Source organism: Centruroides sculpturatus, unplaced genomic scaffold (assembly GCF_000671375.1).
Source record: "Centruroides sculpturatus isolate CEXI.00-Female unplaced genomic scaffold, Cexi_2.0 scaffold74, whole genome shotgun sequence".
Taxonomy (NCBI): Eukaryota; Metazoa; Arthropoda; class Arachnida; order Scorpiones; family Buthidae; genus Centruroides; species Centruroides sculpturatus.
Genome location: NW_019384309.1, coordinates 894,605 through 922,484, shown reverse-complemented (window position 1 = coordinate 922,484; position 27,880 = coordinate 894,605). Strand labels below are relative to the sequence as shown.

At 34.5% G+C, this 27,880-nt stretch overlaps 3 protein-coding genes and 1 long non-coding RNA gene across 4 annotated transcripts in view; 2 read left to right on the top strand and 2 right to left on the bottom strand.

The window, feature by feature from the left end:
- Positions 1-8,072, top strand: part of LOC111620871 (copper-transporting ATPase 2-like) — an 86,545-nt gene extending 78,473 nt beyond the window's left edge. The window contains exons 17-22 of the mRNA XM_023362877.1: positions 9-161; positions 1,111-1,253; positions 2,492-2,695; positions 5,264-5,381; positions 5,447-5,549; positions 7,224-8,072. Coding sequence (XP_023218645.1) covers positions 9-161; positions 1,111-1,253; positions 2,492-2,695; positions 5,264-5,381; positions 5,447-5,549; positions 7,224-7,482 — 980 coding nt within the window. The 3' untranslated portion in view covers positions 7,483-8,072. The remainder of the gene's footprint in view (positions 1-8; positions 162-1,110; positions 1,254-2,491; positions 2,696-5,263; positions 5,382-5,446; positions 5,550-7,223) is intronic.
- The window catches only part of LOC111620880, a 38,868-nt gene that overhangs the window by 1,864 nt on the left and 9,124 nt on the right, over positions 1-27,880 (bottom strand). The gene's annotated exons all lie outside the window — the stretch shown is intronic.
- Positions 11,904-13,688, bottom strand: LOC111620863 (tRNA 2'-phosphotransferase 1-like). Its single transcript, XM_023362866.1, has one exon. The coding sequence runs from the start codon at positions 13,469-13,471 to the stop codon at positions 12,857-12,859; it is 615 nt and encodes a 204-aa protein (XP_023218634.1). The 5' UTR covers positions 13,472-13,688; the 3' UTR covers positions 11,904-12,856.
- LOC111620808 (probable 3',5'-cyclic phosphodiesterase pde-5) lies at positions 14,434-17,028 on the top strand. Its single transcript, XM_023362805.1, has one exon. It carries the CDS (start codon positions 14,819-14,821, stop codon positions 16,964-16,966), a length of 2,148 nt encoding a protein of 715 aa, XP_023218573.1. The 5' UTR covers positions 14,434-14,818; the 3' UTR covers positions 16,967-17,028.

Sequence of the window (27,880 nt, the reverse complement as noted above, 5' to 3'; positions counted from 1 at the left end):
AATCACAGAAAATGGCAACAATGACAACAGAACGTATCAAGTGTTGATTGGTAACAGAGAATGGATGAACAGAAATGGTTTAGACGTCAGTGAAGAAATCAATGCTGTCATGACAGATCAAGAGGAGAAAGGACAGACTGCTGTTCTGTGTGCCATCGATGGTAATTTTTTTAAAATTAAAATTAAGTGGTCTTTCCTAAAATTCTTAAATGAATACACATTACAATGAAAATGCTTGTTTTATCTTATAAATGTATATTCTGTCCTGTGCACATGAATACATTATGTGTTTTAGCATAGAAGGAAAATGGATTATATAGTTATAAACAAATACTACAAATACGATCTAAGGTAACTTTTTGCATTCTGTATTACTGAACAGAAACAGAAATTCATTGGCGAAGAAGTGTTACTATTATTCTTTAACAATGTGCAGAATGTATATATATTTTTATCATAGGTTTTAGTCCAGCAAATTGTATGTTAAAAACAAGACAACTTCTAACAGTGACATTATTAACAGTCAGAATTTTAACTAGCTTGTTTTGTTAGTGGGAGGAATTCAGTTCAGCACTACAATATAACTAGACTTTCTTCAATACTGAACATGGCTTTGGATTTTTATAGTTTGCTACACTATATTGTGAAATTCTAAAATGAGTTCACTAACTACACTTTCACAGGACTATTCTTTGTGTCATTATGAATAGAAACTCAACTTACCAATGATGTTATTTCTCAACCAGAAACTAAAAAATGTGGAAGAAGTAGAATCTGAAGTCAACATTTTCTATTAAATTTAATAGCTATATGTAAGTTGCTTTATTGAAATGCTTGCTTTCCATCAATGTTGTCAAGATTGAAAGGCAGTTAACAAAGATTTTTCTCAAGTAATTACTAAAATGCTAGATATTTGTCTATGCGTGACAGCTAAAAGTTCTTTCAATAATTAAAATGCCAAATTAGTACAGTTGTCATCATTTCGGATTCCCATTTCTTGAAAGTGAAAAATTTTGAAACTAATAAATTTTACTAGTTTTCTTGAAACATTACTAATAGAAAAGGCTGAATAAAAGTATGGTTTCTATATATAATTGTTTATTTTTGTAGGAGTTCTGATATGCATGATGGCAGTGGCAGACACGGTTAAACCAGAAGCTCACTTGGCGGTGTACACTTTAAAGAAAATGGGATTGGATGTCATTTTGCTGACCGGAGATAATAAAAAGACTGCCGCTGCCATTGCGAGACAGGTGAGGTCACTTTAACATTCGTTTTGTTTGTGTTTGTGTCCTTAACGAGTAAAGATCTAAAGGCTGATGAAATTGCATTTGATAAGAAATGCCTCTGATGTATTTATATCACAGAGCATTTACAGTGAAGAAAAAAATTATTTTTATTTTAAATGTTTGGTTAATGTTACCTTAGGTTCCAAGATGGCGGCACATCCGGTCGCGAGACTGTGTGGAAAACGATGTTTTGGTCGGAGATCAGATGACTCCCAAACTATAATAAACACACTAATAAATTAAACAAATTATTACTCACATTAACACATCCTTTTTTTCTAGATCCAACATTATTGATTCATATTCACTTGTTGAATGCCTTTTCATCCCCTTGCTTATCGATTCTTCTACACTAGTAGACATTATTTTATTTGTCTTTGTATTCAAATTGGTTGCTGTCTCTTCCTTTTTCTTCTCTGTGTTCTTTAAAGAATGTCATGTTCAGCGATGCTGTAAGCATCACTAATTGTACTTGATTTGACCAATCACTTCTAGCCTACCTTGATTTAACAGCTGCAAAATCCAAATTTGTTGTGGTACATTCCAGACATAGATGGTGTTTTGACATTCATTTGGTACTAAGATATATTGACAAAACTTATCAGAATACATACTTTCACAGTAGCTACTACTTAGAAAACAGGTTTTTTTTGATTATTTCAATAGTGTAATTAATAGGTATTCACACATAGGAAGCACACTGATTCAATAGGTTATCTACCTAATTTTACAGCAATTTTAAAACCATTATCAACTTCATGTTCTAAACAAAATTTAAAAAAATGGGATTCCTTTTACAGGTTGAATTAACAGGAGGTAGACCTTACCAAATTTCATCAGAATTTATGTCTACAAAACTCTTCACAACATAATTAGGAAAAGTTATGACTATATTTTAAAATAAAGTATAAAGCCTATTGTTTACATACAGTATATTTACCAAATATTCAATTTTGTAGTAAAATATTGTAGAAACAACACAGATAGTACACTAAAAATGCAACAAGAGACTGTAGCAAACGACTCCCTATAAGTTAATTTGCATAATTACAAGCAAAACATCCAGCTACTATATCACATCAAATTTTATGTCATGTTCAACAGATTTTCATCACACTTTTTATCAGATACCGCCATCTTGGAACCTAAGGTAACATTAACGAAATGTTTGTTATTCAAGTAATACGTATCGTTTATTTTAGGTCGGAATCGGTAGGGTGTTTGCCGAAGTTCTACCGTCCCATAAGGTCATGAAAATTCAACAGCTTCAGGAACGTGGTCTAAAAGTGGCAATGATAGGAGACGGAGTGAATGACTCCCCGGCTCTGGCCCAGGCGGATGTCGGAATAGCCATTGCCAACGGCACAGACGTGGCGGTGGAGGCTGCCGATGTAGTACTAATAAGGGTTAGTGCAATTACTATATATCTTTTATTAGATTTCTGTCAATACTCACAAAATGAACTGAATCTGTAGTTATGCAAGTCAAATTTAATTGATGGACTTAAAAACTTACTGTATTGACATGCATATAAGATGATCTCACGTATAGGACGAGGTGTGACTTTAAAGATCAAAATAAAGAAAATTAGAATTGTATTAATACAATTCTAATTTTCTTTATTTTGATCGTTCATTTAATCACAAATAAAATATCAAATGCAAACATTGTCCTGCAAAAATTACTGGCAATTTGAACTTTAAGGAAAAATCTTGTAAAATCAACAACCTTTTTTGCAAATTCTGAACAGTTGATTTCACTTATGAGTTTCTTTGAATTCTGATTTCCCAATAATAATCTGTTTTCATGTGGGAGTGGATTAAAACTTTTATATATTGTGCTCCTGTGTGATTTTGGAATTGAATTCCAAAGCTTTGTTTTTAAACACCAGAGGATGAGCATCTGGTAAAAAAATGCAAAAATCCTTCACTCGTGCATATAGGACAACCTAGGTTTTTTAAGCAGTAAAAAATGAATAAAAACCTCATCTTATATGCGAGTAAATACGGTGGTTTGCTAGTGTAAGTATTGTCAGCACAGAATTTTTGATGATGGAAAAATTAGTTCTAAATGTTAACACTACCTATTAGTATTGTTAACATATTGAAAATCACTTTCATTTCTTTTGTATGTTTATTAGGCAATGTGTGACATGGCCTTCACCACAGGGTCTAATATAATGTAGCCAAGTAACAATGCCCACATCTGCAGAGTGCAGCATTTCTGGATTGATGGATGGATGATACCTCTTGAAAAATGGTATTTTTCAATTCCAACAATGTGGAAGGATTTGATCAAAACGGTTGGGAATTTGAAAGTCATTTTCAGATTGTGGGGATGTTTAATGTGATTTCTGTGTCACTACCACTTATTGATATTTTGGAATTAATTTTTTATCAACAAAATTCCCACCACACAAACCACATTCATAAAAAATGAAATGTTTAAAGATTAGTGGTGCATCTAAAATACAGGGTGGGCTAAAAACTTTAATTTTAATGGAGTCACAGAGTTTGTAATATTTACAAGTCCTCTGTAACACATCTTGCAAAAAGTATTTATTTCCTATTTGTCCCGATTAATGCTGTCCATTTTTAACATTTTACTATCTGATTTTATCCCCAGTAATTGGTTCTTTTCAGGAATAGCATTCATTTAACATAATAATACAGAAAATGGAAATTAGGATAGTGTATTCAAATACTTTTTATCTATTGCCTGAAGGTTAAAACCATTTCAACATTGGCATTTCGGCACATATTGGCTTTACTACTCACCATTCAGTTTTATCCAATTTTAAAAATATACACATGTCCAAAACTTGAGAACAAACACAATTAATAGTAGTGATAGCTAGAAAAAGTCATCAAGTCAGTTAGTGACAAGCCTGCAACAACAACACAAGTGTTGCATCACAGTTTCAGGTGGACATACTCATTACAAGCAAGTCTCACTGCTTGGGTATTGGAATGCACTTTCCATCCCTTCTCCATCTATGTCTAACTGCCATATGTATTTTTATTATTTTGATTTGTAGAATCCTTCAGGTTGTTGTATATTACACAGGGTAATATACATTTCTTGCCATATTTGTCTTCCTACATTTACAAATGTCATCCATCCTTAAGATTTGGACATGTGTGCAAAAAAAATTCTACTTATGTAGTGTACGTTGATATTACAAATATAAACAATCATCATCACTAAACCCCAACTATGGTATGTAGCTTTATAATATATCAAGTTACATTATAACCATAACATTATATATACTGGAAGAGGAGATTGGTCCAGAGGTCTAGGTAGCATTGTCTGCATGGTAAGCATGGAGGAGTCCCTCTCTGGGCTGATTCTTTTCTTCCAGTAGTTCTAAATTATTTGATTAAAAGATGGCACTAGAGTTAGGCACCAAATGATATTAGTAATACACACAACTCTGAAAGAATCTCAAGCTAAACTGAAGGAATAATCTAGAAGATCAAAATATATGTAGTTTATCTCAGTGCCTACCTAGACTATACTATCCTGAATGTGGATGATCCCTTTATCTTAGCAGATGACCTGTTCATCAATGGAACTGTAAAACTTGATAAATTGCTTGGATTAGCAAGAAATGCATGACACGTTAATGATCTTGGCATTATTTTCAACCTCTTTCTTTTGCAGAGGTGTATTTTGGTGCCATTTTCTTTTCAAACTTTCAATTGATAGTTGATTATTGCTTATTGTCCACTTCCAATGAAATATTATTGCCTGATTTATTTTGTTGCATTTTCTTCTTTGTGTTAGAAATAGATTCCATATCCATGTCTGCAATTCTAGATGCTCATTCGTTTACCATGTAAAGAGCACCTTAACTGGATAAATTTTTAAATATGCTGAAATTAACAATAAAAAAAAAGAAATATAAGATTAATAACTTTTTACAATGTCATGTTGTTGAGAGTCATCTCATTGTCTTATATTTTTTTTAGAACGATTTATTAGATGTGGTGGGAGCGATTGACCTCTCCAATCGAACTGTCAGGAGGATCAGATTAAATTTCCTTTTTGCCAGCGTGTATAACTTGATTGGAATACCAGTCGCTGCCGGTACGTATTTTTAATCTAATTAAAAATTTGAGTTTTCTGCTAATGTATTTTGTATTTGCTTTCAGGAGTGTTTTTACCATGGGGATTTGTTCTGAAACCCTGGATGGGATCAGCTGCCATGGCTGCATCTTCAGTCTCGGTAGTCTGTTCCTCCTTGCTTCTGAAACTGTGAGTAAATTGTGAAATTTCATTGATTGCTAATTAATAAGTTCACATTATTAAAACATTATTTCAGAACAGCAGGTATTTAAAAGTATTATATAGGTCAGGGGTAGAAATATCGTGGCATGTTGTATGAATGCATTTGTATTTTACCATAACAATTTCATTAAATCATTAATAAAAAAATAAAATTTGAAAAGGTTTGCCGCTCTTCCGTATGATTAGAAGTTTCATATTCACACAATTTGCAAAGCTAAATCCTTTTACAAACGACATTGTTTGTTAAATGTTGTAATGCACTCGTGAACAACCCATGGCCTCTGGGACTTAAATAAAAATTTACATACTCACATATGACACAAGCATACTGTCATTTGGCATTAAATTTATTGACAAATGAATACAATACTTTCAACATTTCATCCTCAAGTGAAGAAAGCTTTTAAAAATCATTACTTGAATTTTGCATATTCTATGTTAACTCTCACCAAATTGTGAGGAAGGATATGCAGAAAAGCAAAAAGGTGTACCAATAAACAATTATACGTGATACGAAACTGTTGTGTTTTTACAAATATGGTTAAATCAGTTGAAAATAGCTGTTTATTGGGACCCTGAAAAATGGTAGGACTATACTTTAATTTGTTTTCAGATTCAAAAAGACAAATTGAAAGGAAGAGGAGGACTCTTTTATGAATATTGGAGAGATTTTCAATCTATTTTGTCAGAAAGTATCAACCTTGTCTGTAATCAAGGAATACAACACACATGGCATCATTGCAAAGCACAGCACAAAAGTCAATATGATATCAAATGGAAAACAGAATACTTAGAATATTAAAATCTGAAGGTGGGTCTGCGTGTCAAGAAGCAACATAGCACAAACACCAGTCTCGCTTTGAATAACTATATAGTCGCAGGATTATTATTTCTAAGTGGACGGCCTCTTACCAATGCCAAGTTTATAAAAATATACTTACTTGGCAATTGCAATTATGCATGTCTCTATAAAATAAATGGTTTTTTCTTTGCAGCCAGTTCTGCTGTAGGGTTTTTGCCAACTGTGAATGAGAGCACCTACATTTCTGATATGGCACAGTATATATGCACATTTTGATATTTATGAAGAACACTCTGCTCTTTCAAGTCTTACTTCCAATACTAAAAATTGTTTGATGCACTTTCAAATGTCAGTTTGTCATCACGTTTCTTTGTTAGGACCCAACTGGAAGAAGCTAATAAATGTGATGACAAACTGACATTTGAAAGTGCATCAAACATTTTTTAGTATTGGAAGTAAGACTTGAAAGAGCAGTTCTTCCAGTTGGGTCCTAACAATCATCAGACTTTTGGCTTTATGTTCAACATCACGCAATGTAAATTTGATGGGTTTTGTTTTGTCTCTTTGACTTGTAGGTTCATCAAAACTTTTTAGGCCAGGATAATAATTGAATTAATTTGAAAACCACTTAGCTCTATGCAACTGTTTAATTTTAATTAATGAATATGAAAGTGTTTGGTGGAACATATATTTCTACATTCCAGTAAACTTAAAATGTTTTTTACTCACCACAGTAGTAAAAATGGGCATATCATTAGGAGATGACAAAACATTTCTTGCATAGTTTTAAGTAAAAGCAACCACTTTATGGTAATATTTATCAATATTTTCAATTTCAGATATAAGAAACCATCGCGCAAACGCCTGGAAACGTCAGAATATCAAGAGGTCTTGAGGAAAACGGAACTCCACCTGTTGGAAATGGACGACGTGTCTGTACATAGAGGACTGGACGACATCAAAATGCCCGAACCCACAGGTTCTCTGATAAGCGCCGGGCTGAGCCACATAATAAACCTGGTTCCGGGTGGGAAGACTACGGAGACGGAACAAAAACTGTTGAACGATGACAACTTAGAATTGTCTCAGATGGTCTAAAACAAAAGGTTACTTCACAAATTTATACATAGATCTATACATTTGCGGGTGCTCGAACGATAGATTCAAAATGTGTCTATACATATATCTACCTGTTAAGTATTTTGCATTTTTCTGCGTAATGTGATATCTTACTTAAAAATTGTTTGCTGTACTTATTGTTTTTTGGTCAAAATTTTATATTTTGATTAGGAAGAATACAGCATGTTGTGATGATCAAATCAAGATACTTTGCTATTATTTAACAAATACAGTACAACGTTTATATTAAAATTAAGGCTAAACTGCTGGCCAGCCATATATCTTTGTCATTCGACAGAGAACAAGTCCAGATATAATAAAATGTTCTCTGTATTAAAACATTTGCTTGGCAGACATCAAAAGGCCCAATTTGCAATCTGTAATGAAAGCAGGCTGTAGATTAATTTTGCAAGTGTCAGCATTCCTGGATATTTTTTAACATTTTGTGTAATTATGATAAAATTATCCCACGGGGATAATTTGAAGGCCAAATCTATTTATGGTCATTTAACGTCCTGGAGATGTGACGTAGATGTATAACTGTGAAATATATTTTCTGTATACACTAATAAGCATTTTGAGTAAACAGTTTATAAAGTTTATATATATTTCTTTTCATACATTACAAAATATGAGAGGTTTCCTTAAATAAATGTCGGTTATTTTTAAAATATCAAATCAAATCTCAATTAGCACCTTAACTGGAATGACGCAACAATTTCTATACTGTCTAACTTATTTTTATCCATTTCCATGGTCCTCAAATTAAAAAAACACTGACCCAATCTGTGATGATGTAATATTTTGGGAAACAAATGCAAAGTAATCTCAAACTAGTTCAAAAAATTGAACCATTGTCATAGGTATCTTTACCCAAAAACTACCACCAGAAAAAAAATACAGTTTATTTTAACGCAGAACTTTGCCAGGGCCTCCTGTCATCCGGGAACTCTGATTCATTGTATTCTCCCTCCCAAAGTTGTGCCAACAAAAGTAAAATCTTTGTTTTGTGCAGACGGCATGAGCCTCAAAAATTCATACTTTGATTGCGATGTAATCACCAAATTCTCTTGAAGAACTATTGTTTTTGTCCATTCCTTTAAAAGAACGACAAATAGTAGTTTTACCATACTTACAGCCATTTTTGAATAATACTTTGATTTGCAATGATTTCAATAAGGATACCTATTTTTTATTTCTACATCCTATGGAAAAAAGCATTAGATGTCAAAGCATCAAGCTGGTTGTCAAACGAATGAAAAGAAAGTTTTTTTAAATAGGAACAGAAGATTGTGATGTGTATTATAGTCAATAGTTAGAAGTATTAGTATGCCATCTACATACAAAGCAATGTTGTCTCCACATTTGGGCACAAAATAGAAAATTGACATTATTCTATAAACCTTTCCCAAGCCTTAATCACTGCCTTAACGTTTGCAGGTAGTTTTTCAATGAATTTTACATTCTCCTGTGGTATGATTTCCCTCCTATTATCATGTTTCAAATTGGGTATTGTTGGTGGAAGTTTTTTCTTTACATTTTTCTTCAATTAATTAATATAAGCCATAATGTTTTGTAAGGAAGCCATTTTTACAATGGAATGTTGCTTTTTCTATTGGTATGGTAGGATGCCTTGACATGTTTTTTGTTTCAGCAAGACATCTTGAAAGTTATCTTCTATAGTGGGAATTAATTGTTCCATGCAAAACACACTTTTCTGATTCTGAAACTCTCATACACCATTGGAACATAGAAAAGTTTTTGGTAGACCATACGCAATGCCTCAGATTTTGTTTCTTCACTCGTCGACAGACATTATCACTGCAACTATTCTACTTTCACCAAAGAAAATAATTGTTTTCACTTATTTACCAACCAAGTTTAATGTTCTTCCATCCACCTGAGACACTTTCTGGCTCATGCAGCGACGAGGATTCCTTTTAGTTTTTGTGGTAAGCAGCCCGTCAACATTAGATTGCACACCAACTTTTCATTTTATTAACAATTCATACGGGAACGTGGTACAATTTTCCAGGCACAGTTTACATAGACGACCCAAGCTCTTATTTTCTACATACCCACCATCCTTAAATTCCTGAAAACCTGCCAGACCGAAATATTACTAGTGTTCATACATTGGGAAATATCTCTTCGAGAGCACTTCTCTTTGCAAAGAACTGCTTCTATGCCTTTCCAAAATTCTCTATCTGGTCCTGTCCGACTTGTTCCAATGATATATCCAAACATTTAACATTTCACTCAGATTCACTGATAGTCATCCCTATTGAAAATGTTAGACTGCATGGAAAGTTTTGATTTTTTTTTCAAAGTAACCACAAATAAAAATTGCTTCTTAAAGCTATGTAACTGATAGAGTGGTAGTACTTGACCATATCGTATTAGAGTGGTTTATTTATAAACTTGTAAATTAGATCCAGCTTCATATTTTCAGAATTGGCAGGGGATGAGATGTTGAAAAATGTACTACGATTGTAATGATTTATATTTACCATAAGACCAGTTTACACGGTGTACAACCGATACCCTATATCTTACAAGTACATTTAAAACGTCTTTAGAAATTACGTAACTGAAAAAAGATCTTGAAGTCAATGACAATGCGATCTAGATTACTTGGCTCTATTGCAGATTAATAATTATCTCAATAGCCAGTTTGTAGGGATGTAAGGCTTATCAAATTAATTAATGTTTTAGAGGCAAGAAGCGTACAACTATACTACAATCTCTTCTTTTTGTCCAAAAAACAATCAAAATATAGTAGCAGCAGAGTCGATAGATACCGGTCCTCGAGCTATGCTCTCAAGTAGAGTTGACGTGTCGGGTTGCCGATAGCTGGCGTTAAACCAACTTCTTGCCCTAGTGTGATTCTTATCTGTTTGGTTAGTAGGTAGTTTTACCATTTTCAAGCATTTTTATAACTTTTCTAGTGTTCTGTCAAAAAAATCTTATTCCTAGTTACATTTTTTAATTTTATATCATATATAAAGAAAGAAAAAATATATTTGGTTTATAAAAAAATTTAACGAGATGATAATTTGAAATTACAGATGAGGACGTGGATAAATCGAAAAGAATTTTATTTTCGATTTAACTTAAACAGCTTAATTTAAAACCTGGATAAAACAGTTATGTCATACTCAAAACATTATGTAAAAATTTTCATTCACAATATGTAGGAACATATCTGTTTATAAATAGGTAATGGTAAATTAAGTAAATAAATGTCCATTTTTCTGTTTTATTACATATGCATGACAATATAATTAGGAAAACCATAGCTTATCCTCATACGTTTAAATAGCCATAGAAATTTAATTCAGATAAAGACAAACATTTTTCAAAATAATTTATTAACTTTAACACTACATAAAGTGTGCTAAACAATTTTACTTGATTCAGTATAGTGAGGAATAATATTTGGGATGAAATAGTTTTATATTTTTGACACCAGAAATTACATTTGTTATGACACTCACATTGTCTCTACATACTGTATTTTGGTAATTTATATAATATCAAAAGTAGAATATGAATGAAGATTTATTGATGGCCTACTACACCTGTCCTTTGTTTATATAGGCCTAAAACATCACTAACATGTCTTTCTTTTAGACCAGGGGTCGCCAAACTTTTTTAACTGTCGACCCCCAACCACTTTCCCAAACCTCACATTGACCCCCACCGTAAAGTTTTATTATAAGTGTAAGTGTATGAGCAAAATAAAATACGTTGTGATCTCTGATATCTGTATAAGAAAAAAAAACAAGGTTGTAACCCATTGCCACATCGACCCTCTAATTGACCCCCTAGCCGCATCGACCCCTGGGGGTCGATATAGACCACTTTGGCGACCCCTGTTTTAGACTCTGTATCATCACTAATCACTGTCAACATCCAATAATACTGTCTGAACTCTTCCCATTCTACATTTACCTATTTTATTTGTCAAGCTCTAACTTATCATCCTCTAATTACCTCAGTCATTATGTGCCTGTAAATATGTTGAATTTGTTGTCTAAATAGTTGAAATTCCCTCTTTTTCCTCCAACAGCCTATACAGTATTTGAAATCCAAAAACTAAAACTTTTAATCCCTTTCTCTAACCTGTTATTAAAGTTGAGCCAAAAAAAGTAAGATCTATTAATAAATAAAACATACAGGCTTATCTATAAATTATTTGACTTCGTTTTCTCGCCCTTAACGAAAACTCCCAAAAATATTTTTAAATGAACACAAATTGTAAGCAAAAAACGAACAAACTAATCAATCTAAAATCGCGAAAGTGACAGTTAATAGAAATATTTCACAATATTTACAAATAAATAATGTTTAAAACCAAATTAAAATAGTATTTAAAAAAGACAAAAGCAATAGCTGAGTTAAAAACGAGAAAATTTCATATATTAAAAGAATTTCGAATGTTTACAGTTGGCTCTCCCCGTGCTGGAGCCAAACTTACGCCGTCGAGCGATTGCAGCGCTGGAAGTGGCAGAAATATTTATGACGCAACATTATCGTAGCATTAGAGATACAGTATTGGAAACTCAAGGACCTGTATATTTATCGACTCTGATGGTAGTAAATACCAAACACGTGTACAAAAACAAAACGGCTCTATCGCCGTATAACGGAGATTACAAACAGTGTAAATGGAAGACAACGCCGATTCTTTTTTTTTTTTGTAAATTTTCACGTTTTGAAACTCTCCGAACCCAAAAATGTCAAAGCCAAATGATTGCCGAATTATATCAGGCTATATTGTTGCTATTATTATTAATTCAATGCTAAGCAATTTGGCACTAGAGTTAGGCGCCATCTCTTGTTAAATTTGATAATTAAAATTATTTAGGTTGTCAAAAAATCCCGTGGGTGGTTGGCGTCTATTTCGTTTAACGTGTTGCCATCCGGTCTACAGTCGCTATTTACTTAATACTGATTTATTTTTGAAATTTCTACCAACCAATTCATTTTGCATTCGAAAGGTAATTTATTTCAGTTTTTTTAAATATTTAAATAAAGTGTAAAGCTCGAGATGTTTGAAATTCATTTTGCGACATAGTAACAGGGCAACAACAACCGAAACACACCGTTTATTTCGATCAAATGAAATAGGAACTGTCGGATTCTTATTGGGCTATTTTAGGTCTAATCAAAACGATAATTTGGCTACAGGTGGCCGGTTAGGCCGCCATCTCGCGGCAAATTTCAAGATGGTAGGCTAACCGCCCAAATCTAGCCAAATTTGTTTCGGATTATTAATTAGACCAATAAAAATCGGGTTGCGGATGTTATCTCGCATATGTATTTAGGAACCATAGCTTTTGTATACGCATTAAATCGTATACAGCACTTTTTTCGTTTTAACTTCCACCGCTTCTCGGAAATACTTCGGCAGAAGAATTCCATCTTGGTCGCCGGGGCTCAAAATCACGTTGTTGTCGGACCGGTAGAACTTAATTCCGTCTTCCAGCGCCTTCCTTGCATCTACCAAAATGGTCACCTGACAGTTCTTCCTGATTCCGCTGATCACCCCTTCCTCTCCGGGTAATCCCGGACTGAAGTGTATGTGATTGCGATTCATTCGACGAATTCCCTCTTGCCTAATGCGGTTCCAGTTTCTTAAGAAGGTGCCGTGTACCACGTTTTCGGGCAGGTCGTCCGCTCCTAATTCTGTCAGGAGATTTTCTTCGTTTACGGCAACGGAGTGACCCTGATTGGCCCGGATGCGTAATTTCCCGTTCTCTTCCCGTAACGAGAACCTCTTTTTATCGTTCGTCTCCACCACGTTCCGGATATCGACCTCGGTATAGCGACGAAACTGTTTCAGTCGTAGTATGGAGGCGACATCTACATAACCCCCGTCGTCCATTTTTAGTCCCTGTTGCTCGGCGGCGTGACGAAGTAGCCAAGACAGGCGTTTGGATAGCTGTACGTCTTTTCCGCTCATTTTCTTCCTTTTCTTCAAGTAAACTCGATTAAATAAGGCAAATAAGTCTCTTAACTAACCGAAAAATCCATCGTAAGTCGTCCTAATTGTGCATAAATTACGTATCTCCACACCATTCCTTTAAAACGACGTAAACAATCGCACACGTGATCGTGGGTTAAGTGTTGCCACACGAAATTCTCCGGTATGTCGATGAAAGAATTTCTACTTAAAATATCTATTAAATAATAAATACCATAGAGAATGGTTATATAAAATTAGAGTAATAAGTGAAAATAAAGCAGTTTCTCGATATAATTTATTATTAAAAATTATAATTATTAATTTAGATAAGAGATGGCGCCTAACGTCTACATCTAATACCAAATTACTTAATATCTAATCAATAATAATAGCAAATTTATAGCCCGATTAATTACGACCATCATTTGATCGAGTATTAATGTATCGGGCTTCGAGATGTTTATTATATAATGATTTTTAAAATTTGAAACGTTTATTTGAGGTTGGACAATATATGATATTGTACTGGGCGGTAAAATCCCCGTTTAATTACATTGAGAAAGAACGAAGACTCCAAAAATCAACGCTAGCATCATACAAATTCAAAACTTCTCGCTAAATATCAAAATCATCCGTGTTTGTTCAGGCGTTTCGCCGTATGAAAAAATTAAGCAAAGTACGGCATCAAAACGTACCGGCTAATTGTAATCGAAGTACCCCTAATTAGCACTGTTTAGTGAGGATTATTGCTAAATATCTTTATACAGTACTGAATAGGAGTATTTTAATTAATTTCGGTCAACCCGGTATTATTCGTTACGAAAATTTACAAATATTTAACGGTTAGATATGAAATTCAGCAACATTTTTGACGATTGCCATTCGAAATGTGATCGTCTTTTCTGACAAAATACTATCAAAACTCAGACTGTATTATTTTAAACATAATTTTTCCATTCGTACGTCAATACAACTGGGAAATGCTGTCAAAATTCATACACTGGACCTATTGTAGGTTCCAACCGTATGTTAACACAGAAAACGAAGCATCAATAACCGGCGCATCATCGTCTCTGATAGAGTTTCAACCGGACATCCCTCAAATGTAAATGAGCCATTCCGAAACTACGACGTCGAGCGCATTTTATCCAATCACGGAAAACTTGACAGCTAGGCAGACTCGGCCATTATCGAAAACGGGGGTTTTACTACTAAAAATTTCGACAACTTCGAGCTTAAAACGATTAGAAAATTAAAACCAAAATCACGTCACTCAACAATAAGAACTGATAATTCGATTATTGTTAGAACAATACTTTATCAGAGATCTAGATAGGTTGGACCATGTATTCTCAACGACGTAAAAGTTGGATAAAGGATCCAATCCACGACATATCCAACTGGTTGACAATGAATCCGGGTGTAAAAAACAAGAACCTAGACGAAACCATTATGGAATATCTTCACCTTCATCCCGATTTAGTGGAGCAATTCGTTTTAGAGAACGTAACGGTCAAAACAGTGAAAAAATGGATAAGAAATAAAAGCGAGGAATATAACTCTGAAGCCAATCGATGCGATTTGAGTACCCCTTTCGATCTATCAGAGGACATGTTGGAACTCGTGAAGCTCGGGGAAACTAAAAAACTGTTGTTAAAGTTTACTCTGGTGCTCCAAGAGGCTGTAAAAGCTGACGACGTACAAGTGGACTTGAATAAAGTGGAAATATCGGAACGTGAAGTGAATCCCAATGTCAAAATCGAAAAATACAAGAACAAGAAGATTATTAAGTTGCGTTTCTGCTCCAGTTATCCGTATCACAACTGCATTATCGTATTAAGAAGGCTCGGTAACAGTTTACCCTTCTCTCTGATTGACGAGGACGTGACACTGTTCCTGTCCAATTGCTTGGCCACCTGTTTCTTTCTCTACGAATCTAAGTGCGAAGACGTAAGAGACCAAGTTCTAAGAGAGTTATTTCCTCAGATAAGAGCTTTGCTGATGGATGTCGACATGACAAGAAACGTTGCCACCAAGATATTATCGAAAACTCGCCACCTTCTATCGGCGGACAGGATTCACCTCTTCGTCTTCGACGACAAGAGAGACGAATTAATTGCCGAATATTTCGATTCCGGCATCGACTTCGTTATTTCCGATCTCAGATGCTCCCTAAACGAGGGATGCTGTAGCCTTACTGCCAATAAAGGAAAACCCGTAAGCATCAGTAACAACGCAGACAATGAGAAGATGTTTAATGAAATCAAAGCCACGAACGGAATAGATGTCAACAATCTTATCTGCTGTCCCGTTAAGTGCGACGGGAATTTACTTGGCATGTTGCAAGTGCTGAAAGGTTGTTCGTCGCCCTTCAGTGCCACAGACGAGGCGATTGCCGAGTGCATGAGTATTTACTGCTCCTTAGTGTTATACGTAGCAAAAACACACACTCATATACTGGTTAAAGAAAATAAAATAGCCGTCAACAAAGAGATGCTCAAATACCACATCCAGCCGTCTCGAGAGGATTTGGAATCGTTGGTACAAGATCCTTACCTGAAAATATCGCCACCGGATATAGAATCCATCGATTTTGCATTCACAAATTACGCGGAACAAGACATTCCCAAGTTATTTATACACATCGCTAGAAATATACTGGGCGATCAACTGTATCCTTTGGATAAGTTATCAAATTTCATCCTTACGGTTATAGAGAGTTATCGAGACGTCGCTTACCACAACATCTTTCACGCTTTCAACGTGACTCACTGTATATATTTAATGACCAAAGATGCTAAAGATAAATTTTCTGTTTTGGAGATCAAAGCGTTCCTTGTTGCATGCATCTGCCACGATTCGGATCACAGAGGATTTAACAATAACTTTCTGATTATAACCAATTCTCCTCTGGCATCTCTCTACGTAAACTCTATTATGGAACGTCACCATTATCAAATGGCTCTCAACATTCTCCAAGACGAGGAAAATGACGTTTTCTGCGATCTCTCCAAAGAGGCACGCCAAGAAGTCCTGAATGACATAGAGACTTGCATATTAGCCACCGATCTTGCCGTTTTTAGAAGCAATAAAGACAACCTTCAATATTTAATTGATAATGGCGAATTTGACATAGATAACGACGCTCATAGGAAATGCCTGAAGAAAGTCATGATGAACGGTTGTGACGTATCTGCCGTGTGCAAACCATGGCCCGTCCAGCTCGAAATAGTGAAGGACTTGTACAGGGAAATGTACGCTCAGGGCGACATCGAGAAAGAAATGGGGATGAAACCAGATTCGTTGATGGACAGGGATTTACAAGAACGCATCCCGGAAGACCAAATCAACTTTATTAATTACATTTGTTTGCCTTGTTACGAGCTGGTAGCCAATTGTTTACCCCAAACGAAATTCATTTTGGCAGCTTGCAAGGAGACTATCAAAAATTGGAAAGAAACTTACCCCTTTCAAGAGCCAATTAAAATTTGACACGTTAAATATAATCATTTTCAAAATTCAATCTGTTTACTTCAAAAACTGAAGTACTGCTACGAAACATAATTTATTAATATCTAATCAATAATAATAGCAAATTTATAGCCCGATTAATTACGACCATCATTTGATCGAGTATTAATGTATCGGGCTTCGAGATGTTTATTATATAATGATTTTTAAAATTTGAAACGTTTATTTGAGGTTGGACAATATATGATATTGTACTGGGCGGTAAAATCCCCGTTTAATTACATTGAGAAAGAACGAAGACTCCAAAAATCAACGCTAGCATCATACAAATTCAAAACTTCTCGCTAAATATCAAAATCATCCGTGTTTGTTCAGGCGTTTCGCCGTATGAAAAAATTAAGCAAAGTACGGCATCAAAACGTACCGGCTAATTGTAATCGAAGTACCCCTAATTAGCACTGTTTAGTGAGGATTATTGCTAAATATCTTTATACAGTACTGAATAGGAGTATTTTAATTAATTTCGGTCAACCCGGTATTATTCGTTACGAAAATTTACAAATATTTAACGGTTAGATATGAAATTCAGCAACATTTTTGACGATTGTCATTCGAAATATGATCGTCTTTTCTGACAAAATACTATCAAAACTCAAACTGTATTATTTTAAACATAATTTTTCCATTCGTACGTCAATACAACTGGGAAATGCTGTCAAAATTCATACACTGGACCTATTATAGGTTCCAACCGTATGTTAACACAGAAAACGAAGCATCAATAACCGGCGCATCATCGTCTCTGATAGAGTTTCAACCGGACATCCCTCAAATGTAAATGAGCCATTCCGAAACTACGACGTCGAGCGCATTTTATCCAATCACGGTAAACTTGACAGCTAGGCAGACTCGGCCATTATCGAAAACGGGNCCGGAATCACATGAGTCGTCAGTCTCTAAGATCCTCACAGAAATTTCATCCGCAGAGCTACTAACTTCAACTTTTTTCTTCTTAAAAACTTCCTTTTTAACAAATTTAACATTTTTATTCACTTCATTCTTTTTCTTCGCGGCCAACAGAAACATAACAACAAAAGTAAACATAATAATATTAAATAAATAGTTGTGAAAAGCAACGCCTTGTACCTTGGGACAGTCCCAAGGTACAAAAAATTCACTGTCCCAAGGTACAATTTTCTCTTGTTTATAACAAAGTACGGTTATAATTTTTGAATTACAGAAATCCAATGTTATTTATTAAAATAAGTGGTTACGAATGTGGTTTTCAACTAACTGTACCTTAATTAAATTACTCGCCTCAAAATATTTTGATTAAAACCAAGATCCAAATGGATTGTAAAAAAACAAACACCTATAAAAATCACACAATGTGTCACAGTGTTAAAACTAGTCAAAATAGCCGACTTTACGTCATGCATCCTGAATGTTGNTAACTGTACCTTAATTAAATTACTCGCCTCAAAATATTTTGATTAAAACCAAGATCCAAATGGATTGTAAAAAAACAAACACCTATAAAAATCACACAATGTGTCACAGTGTTAAAACTAGTCAAAATAGCCGACTTTACGTCATGCATCCTGAATGTTGTAATGAAATAGCTACGAGATATCGCTACTTACTACTTCTCAATATATTATTTTTCAAATGACGAGCTTGTCCTAAGGTACAAGGATCTCCCCTACACGTTTTCGACTTGAAAACTTCGGCCGCAACCTCTCTAATACTAAGAATCAATAAGACTCCTGTGTCCTGTTTATGTCCTTGGTATATTTCCAAAGACAGGTAAAACAAATTGATAACTATTGGCCGTTTTGAGAGTGTGATCGACTTCGGACGCGAAATTTACGCATTTAGCGGAAAAATTATATTGATAAATAACAAACATATACCGTAGTTCCTTTGTCAATGCATCCTGCAATAATTCGCCTAATATTAATTAATACAAAAGATATGGGCATAAAGTTAAACCTCTATACACTCCAAAATCCACTCTAAATCTACTTTTTGTAAGGACATGAAAGAGACAGCTGATAGAATTAGAAATATTAGCGATATTCGTGAATAAATGGTATTTACAAATAGTCTTTTAAAAAGACAAAAGTTATTACATCACACCTGGTATTATAACAGCCAATCATTTTAAACTTTCGAAATCTTTGTTAGTGTTTAAAACGTAAACTGTTAAGATTTATGACAAGAAATAGTGAACTTTCAGAGGCCGAAATTCAAAATATATATGAACTAGCAGGTGGGCCCGGCGTTGCTCGGGCAAAAGTAACGATAGCGAAGATTAAGATTATTACGTTATAGTCAACCTTACCCGTTTTCACAGAATGCAAAAATTGGATCTCCCGTTTCCAGACTAATTAGAGAATTTTTACATGGGTCTAAAAATATCTTCAATTTCCTGCAAAAACGAAAACCAACTGCACTTTCTCTTAAAACGTCGCTTTCTCTTAACAATTCCATTGTTACGTAACACTTCCATTGTTGACACTTCCATTGTTAACACTTTCATTGTTACTTAACACTTCTATTGTTGATGGAAGTGTTAAGCTTAATCCTGTCCCTCTCCCCCCAGGGGGGCATTTCGAAAAATCCCTTCTTAGTGTGCGTTTTCGTGACGTACCCTAACTGTGTACCAAATTTCAGCTTCCAACTCCTAACCGTTTGGGCTCTGCGCTGATTATTATTATTATCAACTCGTCTCGATTATATATATAGATTAGCAGGTGGGCCCGGCGTTGCTCGGGCAAAAGTAACGATAGCGAAGATTAAGATTATTACGTTATAGTCAACCTTACCCGTTTTCACAGAATGCAAAAATTGGATCTCCCGTTTCCAGACTAATTAGAGAATTTTTACATGGGTCTAAAAATATCTTCAATTTCCTGCAAAAACGAAAACCAACTGCACTTTCTCTTAAAACGTCGCTTTCTCTTAACAATTCCATTGTTACGTGACACTTCCATTGTTGACACTTCCATTGTTGATACTTCCATTGTTGATACTTCCATTGTTGACACTTCCATTGTTACTTAACAGTGTTAAGCTTAATCCTGTCCCTCTCCCCCCAGGGAGGCATTTCGAAAAATCCCTTCTTAGTGTGCGTTTTCGTGACGTACCCTAACTGTGTACCAAATTTCAGCTTCCAACTCCTAACCGTTTGGGCTCTGCGCTGATTATTATTATTATTATTATCAACTCGTCTCGATTATATATATAGATTACCAGGTGTTGGAAAGTTTCAGAGAAATAGTTACAATAACTAAAGATCATTCTAAAACTGCCGTGGCCTGTGTAGATAAAACATGAAAATTATAAAGAATGGAGAGAAGTGGACAGAAGAAACAGAGATAAACGAAAGGTTTCCTTCCTTACAAAATAACAATTAGCAACTATGGTAGCCGCTAATTTACAAAATAATGTGTCCCATCAGACGATGTGGTGATATGTTCGTGATAACAACATCATAAAATACCGAAAAATCAAAGTGATACCTAATTCGATACCTGTTCACAAGCAATAAAGACTTCAACAGGCTAAATCTGTCACCAGCTCGACCATGGAATGGGAGAAAGTTGTGTCTTCTGATGAGAAAAAGAATTTAGATGGGCCAGATGGTTACGGATATTATTGGCACGGTGTGAAAAGAGAAGCCAAGGTTAGAATGAGTAGTCAGTTAGGATCTGGCAGTGTAATGGTTTGCAGGATTTGTTGGTGAAATTCTCGCCTCAGTAATCTCGGTATTAGTCTAATCACTGGATTTACAAATACCACGATTTGGCAATGTTGATGAAACACCCCGTTAGAGGTAATTAGAGGATGATAAGTTAGAGCTTGACAAATAAAATAGGCAAATATAGAATGGCAAGAGTATTATTGGATATTGACAGTGATTAGTGATGATACAGAGTCTAAAAGAAAGACACGTTAGTGATGTTTTAGGCCTATATAAACAAAGGACAGGTGTAGTAGGCCATCAATAAATCTTCATTCATATTCTACTTTTGATATATAAATTACCAAAATATGTAGAGCCAATGGGAGTGTCATAAGAAATGTAATTTCTGGTGTCAAAAATACAAAACTATTTCATCCCAAACATTATTTCTCACTATACTGAATCAAGTAAAATTGTTTAGCACACTTTATGTAGTGTTAAAGTTAATTAATTATTTTAAAAAATGTTTGTCTTTATCTGAATTAAATTTCTATGGCTATTTAAATGTATGAGGATAAGCTATGGTTTTCCTAATTATATTGTCATGCATATGTAATAAAACAGAAAAATGGACATTTATTTATTTACTTTACCATTACCTATGTATTGAACAGATATGTCATACTCAAAACATTATGTAAAAACTTTCATTCACAACATGTAGTAATATAACAGTTTTAAACAGCTCTTCTATTTAAAACCTGGATAAATTACTTATATAAATTTGATATAAAATTAAAAAATGTAATTACAATAAGATTTTTCTTGACAGAACAGTAGAAAAACTTACAAAACTGCTTGAAAACAGCAAAACTGTCTATCAACCAAATAAATAAAACCAGAGTTGATTGATATGGTTTGAAAGTGGTGTAAAAAAAATGCCACCTCTCACCAGATTTGCAGGAGCCTTTTACATTGTCTGATTTATAGATCCATATCAAATGTTATAGCATTGACCCACAATTTTCACTATATTTAATTATATAAAATTATATTTTTTAAAACAAAACCATCTGTTGAACTGCTAGTAAAGAAAGTATGCAGAAGTTTGTTTCCACCTTGTAAATACACCACTTAATCCTAATGCTGTACTATGGTATAAACAGTACAAACTGTCTCATTGAACCATTTTTTAAAACACATTGATTTTTTAGAAATGCAGACTAGTTCATCCTCTTTAAATTTGTTTTGTTGAGTTGTTTTAACTTTCTTATCATTTTGCCAATCTTTAAATTGTTGTTTTCTATTCCTAACTAATCTTTAATGAAAATTGATTAATTTAAAAATTACTTTATCCCTTTTAATATCATTCTTTTTAATACATCAAATATTTTATCTTTATATTTTTAAAATCTGATATCTTCATTGAATATTGTAGAATTATCATGCTGAAAATTATCTCTTGCTGGTTGAGAACTTGATGCTGTTCAACAGAATTTGTATCAGGTTTATAAAGGAAGTGGGTTTCTTATTAGTGGAGCCCTTCTAAATCATAAGAAAATATGAAAGAAACAGCATTATCCTTCGAATTTCTAGTACCATCAACTCTAGTTTCATGCTATTACTTATTTAATTGAATGCAATTTATTATACAATTGCAAACCATAACATAAGTAACATATTACTTATGTTTATAGAATACTAAATGTATTCTTTCTACTGTGAATTCTATTTATAAAACAACTTAATTCCTGCACAATACACATCATACTTATATATTATTATTATTATTGTTATTTATTAACCAGTATAATAATTTATTACAAGTGGCTTATGTAAATACTGTATAATTAATATATTATTCACCAATCATTTCATTATCTAAAATTCTACTTTATATATTTTATATTCTAAATTACAGATATACTGTAATTTACAATACATTTTATTAAAATACAGTATATTATATGTATACTGACATTTTTACTTAAATTTTACCCCATTTTTGAGGGTCTCTGAAATCTCTTATAAAGTGATTTTGGAGGGTTTACATCGCGCGAAGGATCACGCGTAAAAATATGGTTCCTTTGACTTTTTTTGCTCCTATAACAATGCTCTACAGCTCTGTTAAGGTCCCAACCGTCTGATACGGAGCTTTCAATTGAGCCCTCATAAATTTAAGATTAATACAAATAAACACTATACCGTCATCCGAAATATTGTCTATATATTCTTAATATTACTAACCTTTCATTAATTTTAATTTCTTCGCAGACGACGAACTTAGAGACGATAAAATTTATCCACGAAGTTTTCGTCCCGAACAGGCTAACACGTTGTTGGAATAATAATGGCGGATCAAAGTCACGTGATCACAAACTGCCAATAGAAAAGCGTTACTTATCGTCCCGCACTGGCTAACACGTTGTTGGAATAATAATGGCGGATCAAAGTCACGTGATCACAAACTGCCAATAGAAAAGCGTTACTTATCGTCCCGCACTGGCTAACACGTTGTTGGAATAATAATGGCGGATCAAAGTCACGTGATCACAAACTGCCAATAGAAAAGCGTTACTTATATGCCAACTCTCTCATTACAGGCTTTGTAGCCGCAAATACAGTCTGGCAGTGATGTACTGTACTTCCGCCATATTTCTTCCATTCCGAATTTCTTTGAATGACGTTCGAATGGAAAGTTTTTTTTTTGTTTTTGTAAAGTTTTTTCATTTTCAAAGTCAAAATGCAAGAAAAATTTTACATCAGAAAAATTGTTTAATTAAATTGTACTGAAGTGTCCGATCGAGTCATATTAAACATACTTAACTATTAAGTAGTAAATCTACAACAAAATTTACATAAATTTATAAACGAAGCAATTAAATATGTCTTCGGGACCTTAAAACATCGAGAAATACAAAAAATAATAATAATAAAGGGGAGTTTCCTTTATATATTGATGTGCGTGGGGGCATGCTTTTGTTTATCCTCTTTGAAGCTTAATAACTCCTTTGTCTTTTATCCATAACATTTATGAAATTTTGCAGGAAGTTTTGTGTATTACGAGGATTTAGGCTATTAAATTTTAGTGATTAAAGGTCGAAGTGATGAGGAGATAAACTGGTTGGGAAGCTGCTATTGTTCTCATCGTTCGTTTTCGTTCCCTCTAGTAGCTGTTAGAAATGCATGCAGAAAGGAAACAAAAAGTGATCTCGAAGATTCGCCGCTTGCAACAGCTGCATTCGATATGGTTTCACACGAAGACGTTTACGTACTGTAGAATACGCCGTGTTGTTGATTACAAGATTGCCAATCCCAAGCTGTTTTCTCGTAGAAACTGGGTCCTGTAAGCAGACTGTCCCGGCTGGCCTGTCCGTTTTGAAGCGTGTAGTCAGGCAGTTGCTGAGTGTATCGCGCATGAATGGTCTCGTCTCGTCTATCTGTGCGATATTTGTTGCAAAATCATCTTTACAACAGACTCGCATTTTATAAGTTTTAAGCAGAAAGCTTTCTTCTCACCAGTGAATGCCATGTGAACGCCAGTGAATGCCAGTGAACGTCGACACGTGTGAACTTCGGATTTCCCGCCAGCGGGAAATCCGAAGTTCACACGTGTCGACGGTTATTACGAATGTATTGTCTACTTACAGTATTCAATGAGTTATTCTGCTGTTTCTGCTTGGTTATTACATTATGAAATGCCGAAATCCCGGAAGGACTTATGAATAACCATGTATAAATGACTAAAATACCACGTAGCATGTCTTTTACGACTCCACATAATGAAATTCACTGTCAATATCTAATAATACTGTTTGATTTCTTGCCATCTTACAGTTATTTTATTTGCCAATCTCTAACCCATTATCTGCTGCAAACATGAACCTAAATAGTTAAAATTTCCATTTTTTAAACTCATCCGAAATCTAATTCCCTATCTTTCCTCTAAAGACCCAAATCTGAATTCACAACAATTAGATTCCAGCTTTTTCGGTGTTACCGAATCTACAATACAAACGCCATTTTTTTTCACAAAATCCAGAGGCCATTTTTGTATCGCTGGTATTTCCTTAAAAATAATACACGGAATTTTGCCCAGTTTTAGAAGAAATAACGGAAGAAGAAGCTGAGGAACGGCAGAATAATTGAGGGAAGAGGAAAAGACAGAAACACGTTATTTCAATAAAGGAAACAAAACTAAAATGAAATATTTGGAAATCGACATTAGCCAACTAACAAGAAATTACTATATAAAAAAGCCATTTTAAACCAATTCGTATTACGGGTAACTAACTTCATTAAACATAAGTATTATATACGAGATTACGCGAATATTTTCGTGCGTTTTCTTAAGGGAATTTTATTTCCTTAAGATTAAGAAAACGCAACATACCATATGACAACACTTTATGCATAAAGTTTTCTCTCACAGTAGATTTGAACTTCGCCATAATACTTCGACTTTGTTGTCCACTACCGTCAATGTCGAACGCAAAGCTGTTGTGTTCTTAACACAGCTTCAAGATTACGGTACCACAAAAATCGTTGATATTTTTTAGCCCACCAGTGGCCAAGCGGTCTTCGTTCCCTGAACACTGGGAGTTCGGTCGTGGGTTCGATCCTCGCTCGGGCAGGCTGGTCACGTGGAGTTTTCCGAGTTTTATCCACGTCTGTAACGCCTAAATAAGGGCCAGTTTCCCTTAAAAAGACCTCCCGGAAGGCGTCCCCCTAGACAGATCGCCCAAGTGTTACGTTGCCATAACTAAACAAACTTTGATATTTTTCGTGATGGAAACAAAACAGCACTCCTCCAATTCTTCGGCAATATCTAGTACTCAAAATCTTATTGAAACAATTAAATAAAATCAAAAATCCATAACTGACCTTCCAAAATTCCGTAGGAGGCATAGACACTGGGTACAGTACAACTTTCATTTTACTTAATACGTATCTGAACTGACATTCCAATATATCTACATCCAAAATGTCATCCCATCAAGATAAACACTCATTAAACCGTTACATACACGATATAAGGGTATACAGAGCCTTAAACAGAAGTAAAGCCCGCCCCATATTTGGGAGGTCTGCTGGTGAGGAAACGAGGCCCGACGCATTCGGAACAGACTATTCCAGAAAAATTCCTGGAATATTTAGACTGGCGTTAACATTACTTTAGAATAAATAAAAATACTGGATGTCTGTAAATTTCGTTTTTATAATTTAATTAAATAGAAAAAACGGGATTATTTTAACCATTCAAGTGAAATGTTTCAAAAGGATTAGTCTTATGACGTAATGCGTGACGTATTTGTCGGAACGTAATTGTTCGAATTTTCTATTGTCGGTCGCATCTTTGAGTGGAATTTTTTCGTTTTTTTCCTCCTTTTTATGAGATTTTCGGAAAGAATTTTCAATATAAATAAACTTCGGTAAGTAAACAATAATTTTTGATTTACAGGAAATCAAAATGGAATTATTCACGATAAAATGTTAAATTCAACGAGCTAAAACAGGCGGATCTATATACGGACTAATAGGGTTTAAGCTCTGGCCCCCAAGTGTCAAGGGCCAACAAAAATTGAATTATTATCATAAATTTTTAATACTTTTTCGTTAATAACAATGATCACTTATCGTATAGTAAAAAATCGTTAATAGGTTAGTTTATGTTTGGTAAAAATGAGGCCCCATTGTACCCCATAAGCCGTAGGCCCAGAAAAACCTATGTCCGCCCTTGAGCTAGAACATACTATATATACTAGATAAAGTGGCAGTGACGACTTAGAATATTCCAGTTCGTTGTAGGCCCACTAGTGGTAAAGCGGTTCCGTTCCCTGAACACGGTCGCGGGTTCGCGCCTGGCCACGGTTTTCTCTACGTCCGTAACACCCGAATATGGGCCAGTTACCCTTAAAAAGAGTTCCCGGACAACATCTCCCTAAGCAGATCGCCCAAGTGTTACATTGCCATAACTTAACAACCAGTTCGTTGTATTTACGCAACACAAATGCCAAACTCTCTCGACCAAAAGGAAAATGGCGGACGTGTATTCAATTTTCCTCAAACATGGCGTTTCTTCAGCCACTGTATGTAGTACTGTATAATCTAGCTCCTTGGTTCAATTGATACAAGTTCACAGTCATTGTACTATTTGAGTATTCGTCTCACTATTTGTGGTTAACGGAATTTACTTTTCTTTTATCAATTAACGCTATTTATACTTTATAAACAGAGCCGGCCCTACCGTAGAGCGAACGGAGCAGCCGCTCCAGGCGCTAAGCCCTAGGGAGCGCCTCAGTATCCCCGCGTTTCTTTATGCAGCGAGAGTGTAGCGAAATGACGTCACGAGCAGTGTCGGCCAATTAGAAACCAGTTTCAGTCTGTTCGCTGTAAAGCGCTTCTCGAGCGCTGCATAAAGAAACGCGGGGTATGTGAATGGCCATCTGTTGAGATGCGCGTGGGTCGAGTGCGTGGGCGGGGTTCCATCCCCGCCTAGGTTACATCACCAGAGTTGCCACCGCAGGCGCCGCTGTTTTACACATCTGAACATGTATTAATATTTTATATTTAAATTAAATTAGCTTTAACTTCTATTAATTTAAAGTAAAGTACTCGCTGTATAGACTTTTAACAATCCATTTCATTAGTATAGAAAGTACCGTTAATAAAACTATATTGGATATTTTAAACTTCAACTTAAGGTTATTTAATATTATAGAATAAATCTATATTTTTATTTTACATTCCTTCTATTATCTCGAGTTTCTATACAATAATAATAATGAAATAACATTCTTCAATTTTTCGTCCTTAAACAAAGAAACTGAAAATTCAGAATTTCTCAACTTAACTACACTGTAGAAACAAAAATCAGTTCCAAACTAATACAACTAACTTACATTATTATTACTCTATAAACAAATTAAAAATATTTTATCAAATTATAACCATTTTTCCCATTTTTTAAATTATGATTTACATATTTATTTATGCAATTGTACGACCACAAAAAATGCGACATATAAAAGAAAAAGCCGAAATCGAAACATGGAATACAAATAAAAGTATATTTCCTCTTTATAAAAAACTTCCTTCTACGTACAGATTCACCATACACAATAACTCCATGTCAATCGTATTCATAAAAATATCCGAACCCCGCGATGGGCCGAAAGTCACAATATTCGACGCAGTCCGATGTCTGTCGTCTTGTAGATTGATTAAAAAGCCCGCGTTGACCGGAA